This window comes from Pelmatolapia mariae, linkage group LG16_19, assembly GCF_036321145.2.
Source record: "Pelmatolapia mariae isolate MD_Pm_ZW linkage group LG16_19, Pm_UMD_F_2, whole genome shotgun sequence".
In the NCBI taxonomy this organism is placed as follows: Eukaryota; Metazoa; Chordata; class Actinopteri; order Cichliformes; family Cichlidae; genus Pelmatolapia; species Pelmatolapia mariae.
Window position 1 is genome coordinate 1,319,961 of NC_086241.1, and position 17,401 is coordinate 1,337,361.

A 17,401-nucleotide genomic window follows, 5' to 3' on the forward strand; every position below is an offset into this window, starting at 1 on the left:
TATTGTTTTTCACATGGTCCTCAAATAATCTGGTTTCTTGAACACGAGCTCGCTGCCTCCTGGTCGGTGTCTCAGGAAAGCACTCTGAATCCAACCACAGACGACCTCGACTCTGGCCTCCGCTTGCTGCCTTTTATTGAAAACAGTTACAGTACACACAAGCACCTCCCATTGTAAAACCCCCCTATGGTCACAAAAGATAAGGCACTATGTGTGTGCACGTGTAAGCACGTATGTGTGTGTATGTGTGTGTGTGTGTGTGTGTGTTTGTGTTTGGGGGTGCGTTTGTGTGACCTCCCGCTCACCAAAAGGGTCATAAAGGCAGGAAGCTTACTAAACAAGAAAACAGAACCCTCACATAGATGTCCCTGTAATAACACACTGCAGCCTCCCCCACCAACAAACAGGCTGGAGAGGTGGTCAGAGACAAAGGAATGTCTTTGATCCTGCTGCTTGAACTAAGACTTACAAATTTAAGTAACGCAATGACAACATTTAACAATTTGACTCCAACACCAACCATCTCCCTTTTTTATTATTACGCCTAGGCTCCAGTTCACAGCATGACAACTAATGATAACCGCTCACCCACGGTGCTGATTGGCTAATCATTAGTCCTCCCGTGGTGCTCATTGGAGCAGATCTTTCTGCATCCCAGAAACTCCTATTTCATGTCACGATGCCAAAGACGTAAACTGATTCAGAGGACTGGAAATATTTGTGAAGTGTTTGAAAAGATCCTGAAAAAATGATGCAGAGACGTTGAAGCAGAACACGGAGAAATGTTTCAAGTCTCTCCTGCAGCACAACGTCCTGCTGCTGGGAAGCAAACACTCTTGATGTTTCCTCCTCACAGTAGACTTGATATAAGTGTTGGCGTTCCTGCTGAGATAAACACATGTGTGTGATTGGAGCCTATTGTGTGCAGCTCTGAACTAATTTGCTTGTTTGCCCACAGCAGGGAGAGTTGGTAATAATTTACTGAAAACTGTAAGCTAACCATGTTTTAGCCTCCTTACAGGTGCTGTTATCTAAAAACACTCATTTCTGTTAAGTGCATCTCAGAGCCTCTCATACAACACTTTTTCTGTTTGAATATAGCTAATCTTTGCTAATGTAATACCAACCACCAGTTTAGAAGCATGCACTAGAAAAATAATACATGATTTTATCATTTTAATACTACTATTAATAATAATGTTACCTTTGAAACCTGAATATTCAAACATCAGGACCAAACATGACTGAAAGCTGAGGTACAGTTAGAACAATAATGAAAATGATGATGTGCCAACAGAAATAATATATAGAATAAAACATCTAAAGACAAAAAGCCTCGGTGTTTGGACCACAGCATAAAAGCAAATATCCAAAAACATATCAGTTAAGATTATTTTTCATATGTAGAAGTCAAATTATTGACTTAAAGCAGTTCAGACGTCTTAGTACCAACTCAATATTAGCAATGTGTACTTAATAAAGTGTCAGAGTGTACATCATGAACATATTCAGCGTGCCATCATCCTCGGCTGTTTTGAAACCTCAGCTTTGGCTGTAGAGTTATCGCCATCTTGTTTTTGGAGGCAGATTTAAGCACATGAGCGACGAAGTGCTAATGTTTGCTAGCTGCATCCTGCTCCGTGTGTGGGAGGGACACAGACAGATAATTATCGGTAACATGCTCATGAAATTATAATAGAATTTAACTCACGGAAAACCTGGCATCCTTGTAGGTCTGTCGGTGAAATGAATACTAAAGCAAGAGTTAGATGGGTACAGCTCTACGGCCCACACCCTCAGCCAAGTGGGCGGCTGCACCCACCTGATCCAGCGAGCTGGGATATGCCCCATCTTACTGGTTAGAGGTAGAGTACCCCAGGTCAGGTCCATCGCAGATACGATGGACCTGACCTGGGTAAACATGTTTACTGTGTTTACCTCCATCCTTTTTCAGAGGCAAACCGAGCATCACAAACGAACTTAAATTCACGACACATTTGATTCCACTCATTGGTTTTAGAGACAAATATGATCAACAAAAACTCGCTGCCGTTCTGTCCTGTTGGCTGGCAGCAGCACAGCGTTGTCTTCTTATGGATGTAGGCGACTTCACCTTCACATGAGCTTTGTGTTTTGACAGCATCTTGTGTGTTTTGATGCGCCCTTGAGTGTGATGTGAATTTGAATGTGATCTGTACAAAGACTCGCCTGTCAGGGAGAGAAAGATGCAGACTGACACAGAGATGATTTAAGTCTACCATTCCCTTTCAAGTCAGCTCCTGAATCTCACACACACACGCACACACGCACACACACACACACACGCACACACACACACACACAGAGCGTGATCACTGAGTTGCATCGACACAGCTTACACCCGTGTAGCCACAGAGCTGCTCTGCTGCTGTTCCTCACCTTCAGAAACCAGCGTACACGCACATCGTCTCTGCACATTCATATGTTACAGTATATGTAAAATGTTCATATAACACATGTTACCATCACTGCCACTGAGCTAGACTGTGTCAAACATTTATATTATTATAAAACATCTATTAAAGTGTCCTGACACAGAACATCACACCAGTGCAGGCTTCTTTAACACAACTCACTGACGCACACCAACACACTCACAGGCAGCCTCCCTCCTCTGAGTTATTGTCATTTAAGCCTTTAATGCTAGGAGTCACCCGCTGTGTGGGAATTCAAAGGAGAAACAGTCCATATCGACTGGTTTGTGCGAGGGGCCTGTTCTCTGTGCTCCATGGATCTCCATAGGTCACAGGATAGATTTTTCTTTTAGGTTTGGTGGCTCGGTGTGGGTGCACGAGCACAAAAGGCTCAAGACAGCTTAAAGTTTTTGCTATTTCGTCTTTTCTTTCTTCTTTCCTTTAGTGATAGAGGTCCATTGATTGGACGCGATGACAGAGAAAGCTACAATATCTGTTTCAGTTTTTATAGACCTGACATGAACTTTATAATTTCATTAGTAACATGTGAGCGAACAGTGCTGTGAAGTCTTTGGTTCGTCTTCTTATTGTGGTCATTTAACAAGGTTTAGACAGAAATATGACTTTTGCTGTGGCTTTGTTCCTCGGCTGTTCTCCAGTTTCTTTACATCCTGGCATCATGTGCTGAGTGTTTTTAGGTCCTTTAGCCTACTTAACGTCTCAGACAGATTTGTGTGATTTCTCCCTTCAGCAGATCAGGTAGTAATCAGACCCGACTGCAGTGACACTGAACTCAGCTTTCAAAAAAGTCTGATTAATCACAGTTACACTTAAACACGGGGTCAGGTAGGTTTGGATTACTTTGTTCCCCTAATAAATGAAAAAGCACTTTGTATTTACTCTGGTTCTCTTTGACAAATATTTGTTGTTTAAATTTCTTTGATGATCTGGAACATGTGACTGCAACAAATATCACAAAAACATAAGAAATCAGGAAGTGGGCAAATACTTTGTCCCACCAAAGTAAAAGCACGGTCAGTTTATCATTCAGGAACAGCTCAGCTCTTTATGCATACATGCTACAGCAATATAAATCACACACACACACACACAAGCCCGTTCAGCTATCTTAGTGAGGACCTTCATTGACATAATGGTTTCCCTAAACCTAACCATAACCTAATTGTAACCCTGACACTAAAACCACATTTTGAGCCTCAAAAATGGTTTCAAACTTGTGGGGACCTGGATTTTGGTCCCCATAAGTTTAGTAAACTTCCAATTTTCAGTCCCCACAAAGATATGAATACAAACTCTCTCTCTCTCTTTCTCACACACACACACACACACACACACACACACACACACACACACACACACACACACACACACAGTGTCTGACAGCACCCACTGGTTAGTCAAGGTCACAGTTTTGTGACGCGTCCTCTGCATCATGTTGGATGTCTGCCACGGTGTCTCATCAAACCGTTAATCTGATATATTCAAACGGACAGTGAAGCATTTTACAAATCTGCGACTGATTACAGCGCGCATGAAAGACAGAATATGTAACACAGAGATACTAGCAGGGAAAATTATGATAATTAAATAGCATTTTGTATTAACAGTAATCGAGCTGACTTTGACCATAACCAGCCATCCTCAAATACACTCGCTGGCACCAGACGCTCATAAAAACGCTCTCTGTGGTCCACTCATACGTTTCTTAACACACTATAAGAAACGTTTAATGTTTTAATAAACACTGTTTGTGATTATTATCACTGATATTCACAGGAACCTAAATCTTCAAGTATTATTGTCTTTTTTACAGACAATAATACCTCAAATGTTAGCATATATGCTAGTTTTCTATATAAGGTTAAGGCTGTTGCATGCATTGTATAGAGTAAATAAATGTTAATAACTAAAGTTGACTTTAGCCCAAAGCCACAAAAATAAACCGAGTCTTTCCTTCCCAGTGAAGCTGATTTCTGCTCCCTGGTTCAACGATTCGCCGTATCGGGTCCACGGCTGCTGCTGTAGATGAGTCTGTACAGAGGGACTGTCTGGGTGGTTCTGCCCTGCTGCTTTCAGAGGACATTGTGAAATTGACATGGAGCGTACTCGCTGTGCATGCTATCAGTACGTCTGCCAGGTGAAGCATTATTCCAAAGCCACGTGTGGATGGTGTTACTGGTAACTGAAGGATTTATAACTGGATCTGCTGTCCACTCGTTGACAGCGGAGCGCTAAAATAAGCGTAATTAAATCTGCTTTTCTTCCTCGTGCACGTTAAATCGTTCTTCAGTCTCCCGCCTGCTCTCTGTGATTCCTCTCTCTGGGTTTCATTAATACTGAACCCTCATCTCTGATCGCTCTTTCCACTCACAGCGTTTACACATACTGTCATTTTCTTTTTTCGCGGTGCTGTTAACCAGATGAACACATATTTGATTATGGCTCAGACAATCACCTTGCCCCGAGCTGTTTGCGAGGTGTCATGGGCAGCCACTGACGCTAAACGAGGTGGACAGAAATCTCTTTAGGGAGAAGGGTAGAGCAAAATAGCCAGGCACATCATAGCACAGGTTTTGTAATGAGACGTTACAGCTCATGTGCACGTGAAATCACAGCAGAGAAACTGTTCGAGCAAACGAGCTTTCTCTCTGTGCTGGTAGAAAACGTGAAAACCTCTCTGCTGACTCAAACTTCAACAGTAAATATTTTGTCCAATAGATTCTTCGTTTTCAGTTCTTGCTTGATAAGAATGACAGTCGGGGCACTCTGACTGCATGTCTGCTTTATAATAATGCATCACCAGACGTATGAGAGTCCTTGCAGGGCTGCTTGTTTCTCAGCTGCACTGCGGTGTGCTGACACATGCTGGCAACGCAGTGCACAAACTGAACAAACTGTAGTGATTGAATAACTGCTTGTAATTCTCATCCAACTGGCTCTGTTTCCACGTTGTGTCATTTCTGCCTCCTGCTGGTTTCCACCTGCTTTGAAGGATGTTCTCGGGGTTTTGACTTCCTCTGGTGAGCGTACCTGTTTCCTAAACAAGCCGCAAGGAAACAGTAATGTTGTACCCAATCATTATACCAACTATTAACTAACTAGCTCACACAGGAGAAGTGCTTCCTAAGAAAAACTGTGCTAAAACTAATAATGATGGGCTCGACAGGGTTATTTCTGACAGCATGAAGACGCTGAACGGCGTCCGGACCTTTTTGTGATGCCATCGCCGGCACCACACACTAATGAAAACACTGTTTCTGGATGCTGTTTCCCTGTGAACCTGGGTGCTCCAAGGTGAGAGAGGTACAGTTTGAGATTACAGTGCACTTCTTCGTTCACATCCAGTCGTCCCGTATAACTGGATCTGACATTGCACCATCTGCCTGTGCTGTAGTGATCGTCTGTCGTTCAGCTGCTGTGCAGCCACGTTTCCTTTAGATACGTTTTCAAGTAAACAACAAAACAACTCAGGAGTTTATGTTCTCCTTGTTTCACACTGCACAAACACCACCAGGAACAGAGACTACTGTCAGCCTGAAGCCCTTTATTCTGTGTTGCACCTCAGACTGTGCAGCAGCTCAGCAGTTAAACCTGGACGTGTGCTGTTGTTGTGTCTGTAAATAAACTTGATGTTTTGGCTCATCATCATATCTGCTCCATGCTTATGTACTGATTGGATGTTCTGTCTGCGTGCCCTGCACTCACTGCACACCCACAGAAACTTGGTTTAGTGCTCTTCCTTGACTCTGTGGTGTCACCAGACTGGGCCGACCTGGGGTGGACTGCTACTGTCAGCATGAGAGCGGAGCTGCTGTTCTTCAGCTGCAGTTTCTCATCAATGAGGTAAGCCACAATCTTTTAGGCTTTTTAGTTCTTTTTATAATATTTGGAAACCCGGAGCTGTACCAGCAGCCTAATGTTATAACTAGCTATAATTATGATTAAAAAACGTTTTTAGTTCTTCAGTAGAACTAACAATGAAACGATGATGGTGGTGATAACCACTTTTAGAAGGACCTTTAACTACCCCGGTGATTGTTAGCATGGTAACTAGGTTGGGTTTCCTATATTATGGGATTAGTTGATAATGAAATAAAGTAATAATTAGAGTGTAAAGCTACCCGGTCTCATCAGTCACCACACTGTGTGTTTTCTCACACAGATGTTTGGTTCACTGGACCTTTATAAGGGCCACACACACTCCACTGTTCACTGAGCATCTGATACAGGCAGGATTTCTGGAGTAGCTTTGTGGGCTGGATTAGAAGCAGCAGAAGACTTCAACACTGCAGTGTATGGTGTTCTTTTACAATGGAAACTTTAATACCATATAATAACCAATCATAATATATATTATGCATAGTGTGCATTTCATGATTGTATAAATGAAGATTTAGTTGAATTCATTTGCAGTCTGATGGTCGTGACATTTATAAGTAAACAGTTCCTGATTAACTCTCAGTTAATTGATCTTTGAGTGGCAGCAGCCAAAACTCTGCATATGTCACCATTTTAAATGAAGGATAATTATGAGCAGTGCTTAGTTACACCGATGTGGTTTTTATTCTCTCCTCTTCTTTTTCACTCTGACAAACTGTGGTGTGTGGGCTTACACATGACAGTGCTCTGTGTCATACTGTTCATTTTAGGACTTTAACAGCAGTTTATTGCTGTACTTTCTAACAAAATACTGACTGTGTACCGGGGAAAGGAGGATTTCACGATGGTTACAAGAGCAGGAGAAGGGTGACACAGGTCTCAAACGTAAAGCCGTCTCTCATCGATCTTCTCCTTTATTCTGCTGTAATCTCTTTTCCTCTCAGCTCCTCTCGTCTTTTTCTTTCCTCGGTGTGTTTCTTTTTAAGCCCACTGGCTGTTTCAGCCCACTTCTCCATCACTCACTGGCCTACTTGTGATGTGTCTGAGGCAAATGGAGGTGGATGAGCCTGAAGAGGGTTATGTGTGTTTCTGTGTTACAGGTATAGGCAGGTACAGTGTGTGTGTGTGTGTGTGTGTGTGTGTGTGTGTGTGTGTGTGTGTGTTTAAGCACCCAAATGTTTTTGTAATAGTGTAAGAGAACGAGTGTAGCTGAGAGCATGTTACAGCAGTGTGTGGGTTCAAGTGTATCTTGTCAAATTAGTGGATTTTTAAAATGAATTTGTGTGTGTGTGTGTGTGTGTGTGTGTGTGTGTGTGTGTGTGTGTGTGTGTGTGTGTGTGTGTGTGTGTGTGTGTGTGTGCGTTTTAAAAAATGGTTTGATAAGTATTTGAATAGTAATTCTGTCTCTGTCCAACACTAATATAGAACAGAGGAACCAAAATGAGACTGAAGTACTGAAGTATGGACCCTCAGCTTTATATAAACCATCTATAGTCATAGTTAGTTATAAGTAACAAAAAAATGTTTTGGAGTTGATTTCAAATGTCGAGTACGGCCTGGAAGTCCTGAGATTAAAATAGGACACGCCCCCAAGGGTGGTGGAGGATGACCGAGCTAAGATCCTGTGGGACTTCCAGATACAGACGGACTAAATGGTGGTGGCTAACCAACCGGACATAGTGGTGGCAGACAAAGAAGACGGCCGTAGTGATCGATGTAGTGATACTGAATAACAACAACATCAGGAAGAGGGAACACGAGAAGCTGGAGGAGTACCAAGGGCTCGAGAAGATGTGGAGAAGATGTGGAGGGTGAAGGTAACGGTGGTCCCAGTGATAGTCGGAGCACTCGGTGCGGTGACTCCCGAGCTAAGCGAGTGGCTCCAGCAGGTCCCAGGAACAACAACAACAATAACAACAAAAACAACAACAACTTTATTTATAAAGTGCTATCAAACAAAGTGCTGAACAGTTATTTGAAGATAAAAAGATAAATAAATAAAAGCAATACAATTTAAAAACTGACAACAATTTAAAGACACGTAAGACACATAAGATAGGGTGAACATGTAAGTCTTTAACTTAGCTTTAAAGCCCTCCACAGAGCATGCCTGCCTAATATCTTGAGGGGGGTTGTTCCACAAAAATGGGGCACGAAAAGGAAAAGCACGCTCCCCAGTCTCCAACAACACCGGAGATCTCTGTCCGGCAGAGCGTAGTCCTGGGACCAGCAGAGATACTGTGCAGGACCATCAAGCTCCCAGGCCTCGGGTAGAGGACCCGAGCTTGAAGGGGCGAGAGGGGGATTTTTAAATATATATATACTTTTGAAAATTTTGAACATTCGTGAATATTTGTAAGAAACAGTACTATTGACAACATCCCCAATCCACAGAGGATGCTTTCAGGATTGTAAATACAGATGAGTTACTTTAAGATGCAGACCAGCAAGACTGAAGGAAGGCCAGATCACATGTTCCTAGAAAACAGCAGACAGTTTTTTTATCAGCTAAAACAAGATTAAATTCTAGCAGAATGATGGGAAGAGACGGGGATGGAGAAAGATCAGTGCTCGTGATCCAAGTTAAAGCCCATCATCTGTCAGAGGCAGTACTTCGTTATTAGAATCACTCAAATGCTGCAGAGCTCATAGGCAGCACTTCACATACAGAAGACCAAAAACATAGAGTGAATGCAGCCCAACTGACTCCTCACTGACATTAAAATCATCCAGATATATCTTTTAATCGTGCAGTTATTTTTTGTCCCCAACCAGTTGAAATCCACCAGGTTTCTTCGTCTTCAGAGGGATTCAGAAATGAATTTTTGCTCGTAAACATGTGTTTGCATGGTGATGCACAGACACTCGTATGTTAATGCTCCCTCACTGACTGTAGGTCTTCCCATCGCTTGACAGAGTGGATAATAGCAGAGCTCCATGTCAGAACCCTCTTGTGGACTCGGTGCGTGGGCTGTCGGCTGCCCTGTTAATGGTTGGCTTATACATTCAGACCGGACTCTTGACATTCAGTGAGGTGTAATGACTTCTCCCCATTAGACACACCGCACCAACCCACAAACGAGGCCACTTCTCAGGTACTCGAGAGCGTTGCATGCATGAAGAGCATCTTTCTCCTCTATCACACAAACCCCCACACTTCAACATATCCAGCCGTCGTGTCTTTTATTACTTAGTAATTTCATACCATGCCATCCTCGTGGGCCTCTCGCTTCATATTTGATGAGGAAAAATATTTATAGATTATTATTTTGTGGCACTGTCAGTGGAGGGTATGAATAGGCTAATTAATGTGTTAGTTTCTCTATTCTGAATTCATTATTATGTTTAATGAATAAAACATGTAAAGAGGCTGGTTTGGTGCTGGAGTCGGGGCAAAGAGAGGAGAGCGCTAATGTAAGAAAAAGGCGATTATGGATTATTGAGCTGAGCTGGGACCGAACACGACGCATGATTTTGTGTTTAGGTGTAAACGTACAGCAATATGCTAAATTCTCGAGTCACCCTCATTTCTTCTTTTCTCCTTCACAGCACACAGACTTCAGTCATTTTATAAACGGGTCAGTAGCAGAGGTCTCCAAGGTTGTCTTTGCACTTTGGTAGCTTGATTTGCTTGAACCAGCGTTAAAATGTATCTGTCATCATTCGATCTTATAAAAAGGCCAAAGACAATACGATTAGCAAAAGAACCAACTTGTTTTTGGTCATCAGCTTTGGCTCACTCCTCCTTACAGAAACTCTCCAAGCTTCAGCTCCCTGCACAGATTATCTGTGGGCCTGAGGCGTGCCAGGCCACTCCATGACCTCAATGTGCTTCTTCTTTAGCCACTCCTTTGTTGCCCTGGTGGTAAGTTTTGGGTCACTGTCATACTAACAGACCCATCCTGTCAAGTTTGCTGTGTGTGGCAGCAGGAATGGACCCAAAACGCAGACTCATGGAGGCAAAATCAAACTCAAAAACTCTGCGGAATTGCTGAACGCCAGAAATACAAAACTAACTAAACTGAGAATACACATGAGACTAGGCAGGCAGGCAGAACACACGGCCAGGAACGAGGAAGAATCAGACCCTAAATACAAGCGGGGAACAGGGCAAAGAGGAAACATCTGGGAAACACAGCTGGCACTAATCAAAAAGACGAGGGGAGAGGAAACCATGAACAGGATCAAATACTAACTAAGAAACTAGGAAGTACAAGGTACAGAAAATAAGACTTCAGAACACTCTTCAGGGAGTTCCTCTGAAAAGTGCTGATTAATGTCAGGCCATGATGAGGCTTAGATATTGATTAATTAATGAACGATTAATGTGTTCTGTGATGAGTGTCTTAATAGTCATTTCTACTGACCAGATCAATACACACAGACAAAAGATGAAAGGTTCTGGTGGAGGGTTTTAAGCAGATCCTTTGTTTTTCTCTGTTCTTGCTTTTTGAAAGGAGCTGTTATCTAGACTACGGGGCTCATCCTCACCTGCTTTTGAATACAGGTAGAGATAAGCGCACCAAGAGATGTTCTGATGTCTTTCTATGTAATTTCTCTTGGCACGGCTTTCATTTTCACCCATGCCGTGCACTGTACTTGTGCCTGGTTATCTTGCCTTTGTTGCCATCAAGACGTCAAGATAATTGATGACAGGCTTTCACCCTGTCTGCCTCGGTTCTCTCTTCTCCCCGTCTGGAGTGATTTCTTCATTAGCGGCTGTTCCACCTCGCTCTGTTTTGCTCTCTCCTCCTCTGCATTCTCCGTTCTTGGCTGCTCTAAAAACTTCCCTGCTGCCCTTTGACAATTATGAAGTGCAGTGATTCTTCAGGAGTGTCCATGAAACATGATGTTGAGCAACTCTAGCAGTTCTATGTTGCATTACAGTGGAGTAATGAAACCCAAGCACATCACACGTGCCTGTTGTCAGCATGTAAGGATATTTGCAGCTGTAAATGGAGCTACAGAAGAAAAACTCGGCTTCATTCAATCCTGACAAAACGCACGCATCAACTGAAAGAGAGTGGAGTTAAACTGAGCACCCTGTTGGTTTGTTACTACAGTCAGGAGACTGCAGCATGACCAGAATTATTGTAACTCTGTGCGGTGGACTTGCAGTCTAGCTGCCTTTGAAATGTTTGAGGATGAGATCTGTGACCTCTCGCAACTTTAGTGCCTCGAGACAGAGAAAGAACAGCAACGAGTCAGTCTGCTGTCAGTCTGCAGGTGAATGAGGTGGCAGTCGCACGCAGTTTGTTAATGATGATGTTTCGATTCACTGTGATAAGACCAGAGAAGATCTGCTGCCATCACTGAAGTTCACATGAACTACTTACATTCAGCGTTCGTCCAGAACCGCGTAGATTTGAAACACAAATTCTAAATTTCCGGTGACGTGGACGCTCCTGACGCTACAGGACGGTGATGCAACGACAAAAACACAAAGGCACTCAAAGGTTACAGAAGCAATATAACCACAATACAGCCAGTTTAGTTTGCACTTACTGCTACAGGCTGACTCTGAGTCATGCCAAAAGCTGGTATCCACAACGACTTGCAACAAAATGCAGTGAAACCTCCCATTGTTCCCATTGTTCCCAGTCACAGGGAAGTTGCTGTCCTATTTTTACTACTGTGTGACTGAGCCATCACGTCAGCTGATCCACTGAATTCATACTGTGGCCACTGCTAACTCAGCAAAAACTTATTACATTCTCACTCAATGGCAAATGATTTCAAGCAGTCAGCCCCTTCCTCCCCAGGACCAGCAGACATCCAAACTGCAATACGTCATTTTTAAAACGTGCACAAAAAAAACATTAGAGGTGCTTTTATCACAAGAAGAAGGTTAAAGCTGAACACAAAGTAAATTACATGTAGTACAGAAAAAACAGCATAGCTGTGCTGTCCCTGACGAACCACCAGTACAGTACTTACAGTGTTTTCTGCTGTATACTGGGAGAGATGGGTGATTGGTGGGGGGGTGGGGGGGCATCACTGTCTCAGTCAGCATAGTTAAAATAATCTTTAAGCTTCAGACTGTGTTAAGGATCAGCCAGAACACTGCTCACTGAATCACAGGTTTACTGGAGTTTAAATGTCACCAATCTTACGCAACAATGTTACCATGTAAAGATAAAATACAGTATTTAAATCAAGTTTAAAAAGTCCAGCAACAAATAAGCAAATACTCAGCGTCTCATTAAATCACATGCAAGAAACTGAAGATCCTGTGCATCACACAGATCATTGTTTCATGTTAGAGCAAAAGCACAGCCTGATCTGAAAGAAGAATCAGGACAAACGTGTGATTTTGAACAGTTACTCGAATCATTTAAAAGAAACAATGGCACGAACCGACACACACACATATGCTTTTGATTTTACTTTCACTTAATGAAATGGTGCCACTCTAACAGGGGACATTATTATTCCAGAACAGTGATTGCAGAAGGAGTCAGGTTGCAAACATTAGAAACATTATCTTCATTTGTGGAAGCTGTTTCAGAGCAAAACTGAGTGCAATTTAATGGGCAATTAGCAATTCAGTGTGAGGCCGTGTTAATCCCAGTGGGATGGAATTATATGATGTGCAAGACACGAACGACTTCAATCCAAAGAAAAGCTCTCGGTGAGATTATGTAAAAATGAAAAGAGGCTAATATATTTATACCGTCTCTCCATACGGGGAGGGGAGACGTGAAATAACACAGAAGATTATTTTCATTATTTCTTTCCCTGTACATGCTCAGTAGTAGCTGTCATATTTGTAATAACATGTAAAAGTCAAGGTCTTTAATCCTCACAGATACGCTTTCACAGTTTTCTTAATTCTTTCATTGTCTCGCTGTAATTGGTGGAGAAAATCACATTTATGAGTCATTTTTGAAAAATAGAGAAAATCAAATCGTGTGTGCTATGAAGGCGATGCTCCACCTTATCGTTACCACAGCCTGGTTCTGTCTGTGATGCTGTGACGGTGTTTTAATGGAAAGTTGGACAAACAAATATCTGATTGGGTTCATGCAGAGCCCAGATGTGAAGGTGTGAGGACAGTAAGCAGATGTTTGGAGATGGGGTCATGTTCATGCAGTGGCTTTATTATCACTGCCCTGCAGAGCCTGTGTATGAACAGTTCTTGCTGTACAGAAGGATTACAGGCTGATGTGTCTTTTCTGTCCTCCAGGGGGCGCTGGTCTCAGCCTGTGCAGACGACACGTTGCACTTGTGGAATCTGCGCCAGAGGCGGCCGGCCATCCTGCATTCACTCAAGTTTAACAGAGAGAGGTATGCACACGTCCGCACATAAAATCTGTATAAAAAGATGGACGTAGCCCTCATGATGTCATCCTTTGGTAAGCGAATCAGCTCGAGCTGAGTGTTTGTGTGTACACTTCAAACTCACTGGTTGATCCTCCTCTGAGGATCATGATTTATTAACTCTGTGTTGTATCATTACGATCTTCTAAAAACAGCAGAGGCATAGAGGTGGACACTTTCTCACCCAGAGCCGGCTCCGATGGTCTGTAGCTCCAGCTGTTTCTACAAGTACATCCCATACCAGCAAGCATGTGCTGGTTAGCAGCCTCAGCTGCGGCATCATTATCCAAAGCCAAACAGCAGAGTGTGGGTGCTTAGAGGAACAGCCTTACCACTTTGGCTTTCTTCACAACTGAGCTGAAAATGTGTCCGTTACACCAAACGTGACCTGACACGATGTCCTGCTGCAGAAAAGCAGATCTGTTGCACGCTGTGGGGTCATGCTGGGCTGCGTCCTAAAGATGGAGAAGCAGAGTGTTGTTCAGATGTAGGGCAGAACTCTGGTGCTGGCTAAAAGCTCTGCTCCACCTCAGCCGATGACCCCCGTGCCCCGCGACACCACGCCCCTGCCAGAGCCGACTCCTAACATGAAGCCATTTCACATTTTATCACCTAAACCCTGAAAACCACATGAAGCAGTGTTTACACGGTTATAGCAAACAGGCTTCTGCACCTGTGCAACACTTTAAAAACATATTGCTGATGACGGCCTGGGTCGAACATCAGTCAGAGAGGTGAATCTTTGCTCCAGGAGACAACCTCTTCTGTTTTAGAACTCATCGTTCTGGTGGGGTGGCGGGGGGTGATGTGGGTGTAACAGTACCAGCTCGATGTCTTGATTGCGTGTCAGTGTCTGTACAGCTTCCATATTTGACACCTCATGCAAGTCTCAGAAAAGAGAGGGCTGAGACGCCACCTGCAGCTCCTGCAACACTGGACAATGCTGGCTGATTATCTGTAGGAAGGTCAAAGCCAGCAGGCGTTACTTGGTACAGACTACGTTTCCTCCAGCTGGTACAAATGTGATCAAGTCCTATGTTCATCTCCTCTTCATTGAAGCAGGCTGAGTGTCTTCTGTGTGTCTTGACTTCTGGCACAGCTCGTTGGTTTCTGAATGGAGAAAGATTCCCATCCTCGGCTAGCTTGTTTTTCCATTTTTCAGCCCCTTCTGTCTATTGGCTCTTTGCTTTTTCCCATCAGCAGCACATTTTCTGCTCTCTGCCATTAAACATTAATGCCAAACAATGGACTCTGGATGCTGATGCTTGGTTTTAAAAACTTTTCCCCCAGTTTCCTCCTCAGGAAAACCTCAAAGGGTCACTCAGTTGATGCAAACGCTGCCTCTGAGTGACCCAAATGGGCAAAATGCTGTTCAGACACAGGCGCTTCAGTGTAGCACCGTTTGATTATTCTGAGCATACCTGCAGGCTGCCATTTCTGTCTGAGGGGAAAAGATCAGGCTGCTGCTGTGTGATTAAGGGAGCAGGAATCAGTATGAACGTTTGCTGCACCTCAGCTGCTGTGTTCAAGTTTGCAGTGTCCTCGCTGTAGGTGGACCTCTGCTGCTGCGTGCTGCAGAGGTCTCGCAGATCTTACCTTTATTCCACACACATAATATTGCGGTCCTGTCAGGATTGTTGGCTCTGTCAGCTTAAATACATACAGTAACCTTCAGCTAACTCTGTGGTTTCTGACGGCATGTCTGAGTCGGTAAACAAGCGAAGAAACATTGATAAACGGTCAGAGCATATCGAGAGTGCGATGCCACAGATGAGGTCCTTAAATATTTACAGCAGGAAAAAGTTTCCTTTTCATACCTTTGAACATCGAGCCTCCCTGTTCTCTGGGCAAGGACATTTAGTGAACATAACTCTGTGCTCGGTGTAACTGTATGTAATCACATCATTCTCATTCAGCTGCTGGCAGGTTACACTCTTAATGCAGGCGAGTGAAGGTAAGACTCACTCTGTTTGCTTCATCTGAGTCATGGAGGCCGTTTTCTCTCTGCTGAAACTTCTCATAAGAAGCAAGAGAACAACAAGCTGTGACCCAGAGGAGCTGAGTCGCAAGCACAACACTCGACCAGGACGCTGTGATGACACAGCCAGGAAGCACTGCAGTCTGAACAGTGTGTTACACAGTAAAGGAGAGGACTTGTGCCTGTAACAGAGCCTCAAAGATTCATCATTATATACATTTTAACATAAGTATTTGTTTTAATGCAAAGATATTAACAACGGATTATTTAAGGAGGAGCCTGGAGATGAGCAGATTTCACTTAGATCCCTTAGACATGGGAGGACGTGCTCGTGTGTACGCTGTTGGCCTATAAAGACAGCTGTGTGGCTAACATGTACACGTGATGATAATGTTGCACAGTCCACGCTTCCCTCTACAGCTGTCTGTGCTGTTAACACAGCACACTCACGCTGCACTTCCTGTTTGTAGCTGTGGCTAACATATACAAGCGTTCTTCAGCATTATTATATTTATTTATGAGATCAGACTCATGGATGTTGGTGGGGCTGGATGTTACCTGCAGCCTGAGAGTTGCTGCTGCCTACTGAATATGTAGAAAGTGATGCTGTGGTTACACTGATCCTGACTGTAAGCCACTGCTTCTATAATCTAACCCACTCTAATCATTTATATCATATTTACATCATTCCATCCTCGCATTTGGAGTCTCTGATTGAGCTAACTATTTTTGCAGCTGGCGTCATCGCATAAGAGTCTATGTTTGAGTCTTACAGCCTCGCAGCTGTGCGTGATACATCCAGCCTGCCCACACAGGCTCTGAGGTAAATGTTAGGAGTAATGCTTTGATTCAAAGGTGTTGAAACCCTCTTTCAGCAGCGTTCCACCTGCCTGTCGGTGCGATAAGGTAGGAGGCAGAACCGCTTGCTCTCAGCGGAAGAGCAGTGAATCACGCTGTAAGACAAAAGGAGAAAAGGGCATCGTGCATCATCCATCAGAGGCCGAGCACTGCCTTTCCATTTAGCTCTGTGTCTCCAGGCTGGACCTCTGACAGTTAGTGTCCTAATACCTCATCACAGTCCCACAAGGATAATGCATGAATCAGCAGAGAGACCTGGTCTGTGATGACTGTCGGCCGTCGTAGTAAAATAATAATACGAGTGTTTGCTGATACAGGAAGTCGCTGTGGAATTCCTGACGTACTGGTCACTGGTCATGCACAGCAGATGGCGAGGTTACTGGTTCCTGAGATGAAGTCACCAATTTGATTAATCTCTGCATCTGTTTCCTTCGTTAGGAGTATTTATTGAACCTGCTGCTCTGCCGGCAGCTGAAGTCATGCTTTTCTTCTTTCCTCAGATCGATAATTATGATGTCCGTGCTGCTGCATGGTGCTGCTAAAACGAAAGCTTTGATTTTCCTTATATATCTGTATTCATCACTACGGGCCTCCTCCCACTTCCTGTGGTCGTCTCATTTCTTCCACACTTTGTCTTTTATGCGAGCGATTATCTCAAACTGAAGCACTCAGTGCTGAAAGGCTTTTCTAAAGAAGCCTCTCAGAGTTTCTTCCTCTGCGTCCACAGGGACTCTATCACGACTCGCTGTCAAACTCCAGGTTTGGTTCTTAAAATACAGCAATTTAAACCATTTAATGTCAACATTGTTCAGTAGTGTCAGAATTTGTGCACATGGATTGATGTTCATGTATCCATTAGAAGTAATAATGATGAATAAAATGCTTCTTTAAA

General features: G+C 43.5%; 1 protein-coding gene across 9 annotated transcripts in view; it reads left to right on the top strand.

The window, feature by feature from the left end:
* stxbp5l (syntaxin binding protein 5L) overlaps window positions 1-17,401 on the top strand; it is a 136,748-nt gene that overhangs the window by 53,523 nt on the left and 65,824 nt on the right. For all 9 annotated transcript variants that reach the window (XM_063499735.1, XM_063499726.1, XM_063499729.1 and 6 more), the window contains exons 3-4: window positions 6,236-6,317; window positions 13,540-13,640. In XM_063499735.1, the coding sequence (XP_063355805.1) occupies window positions 6,236-6,317; window positions 13,540-13,640 (183 nt within the window). The remainder of the gene's footprint in view (window positions 1-6,235; window positions 6,318-13,539; window positions 13,641-17,401) is intronic.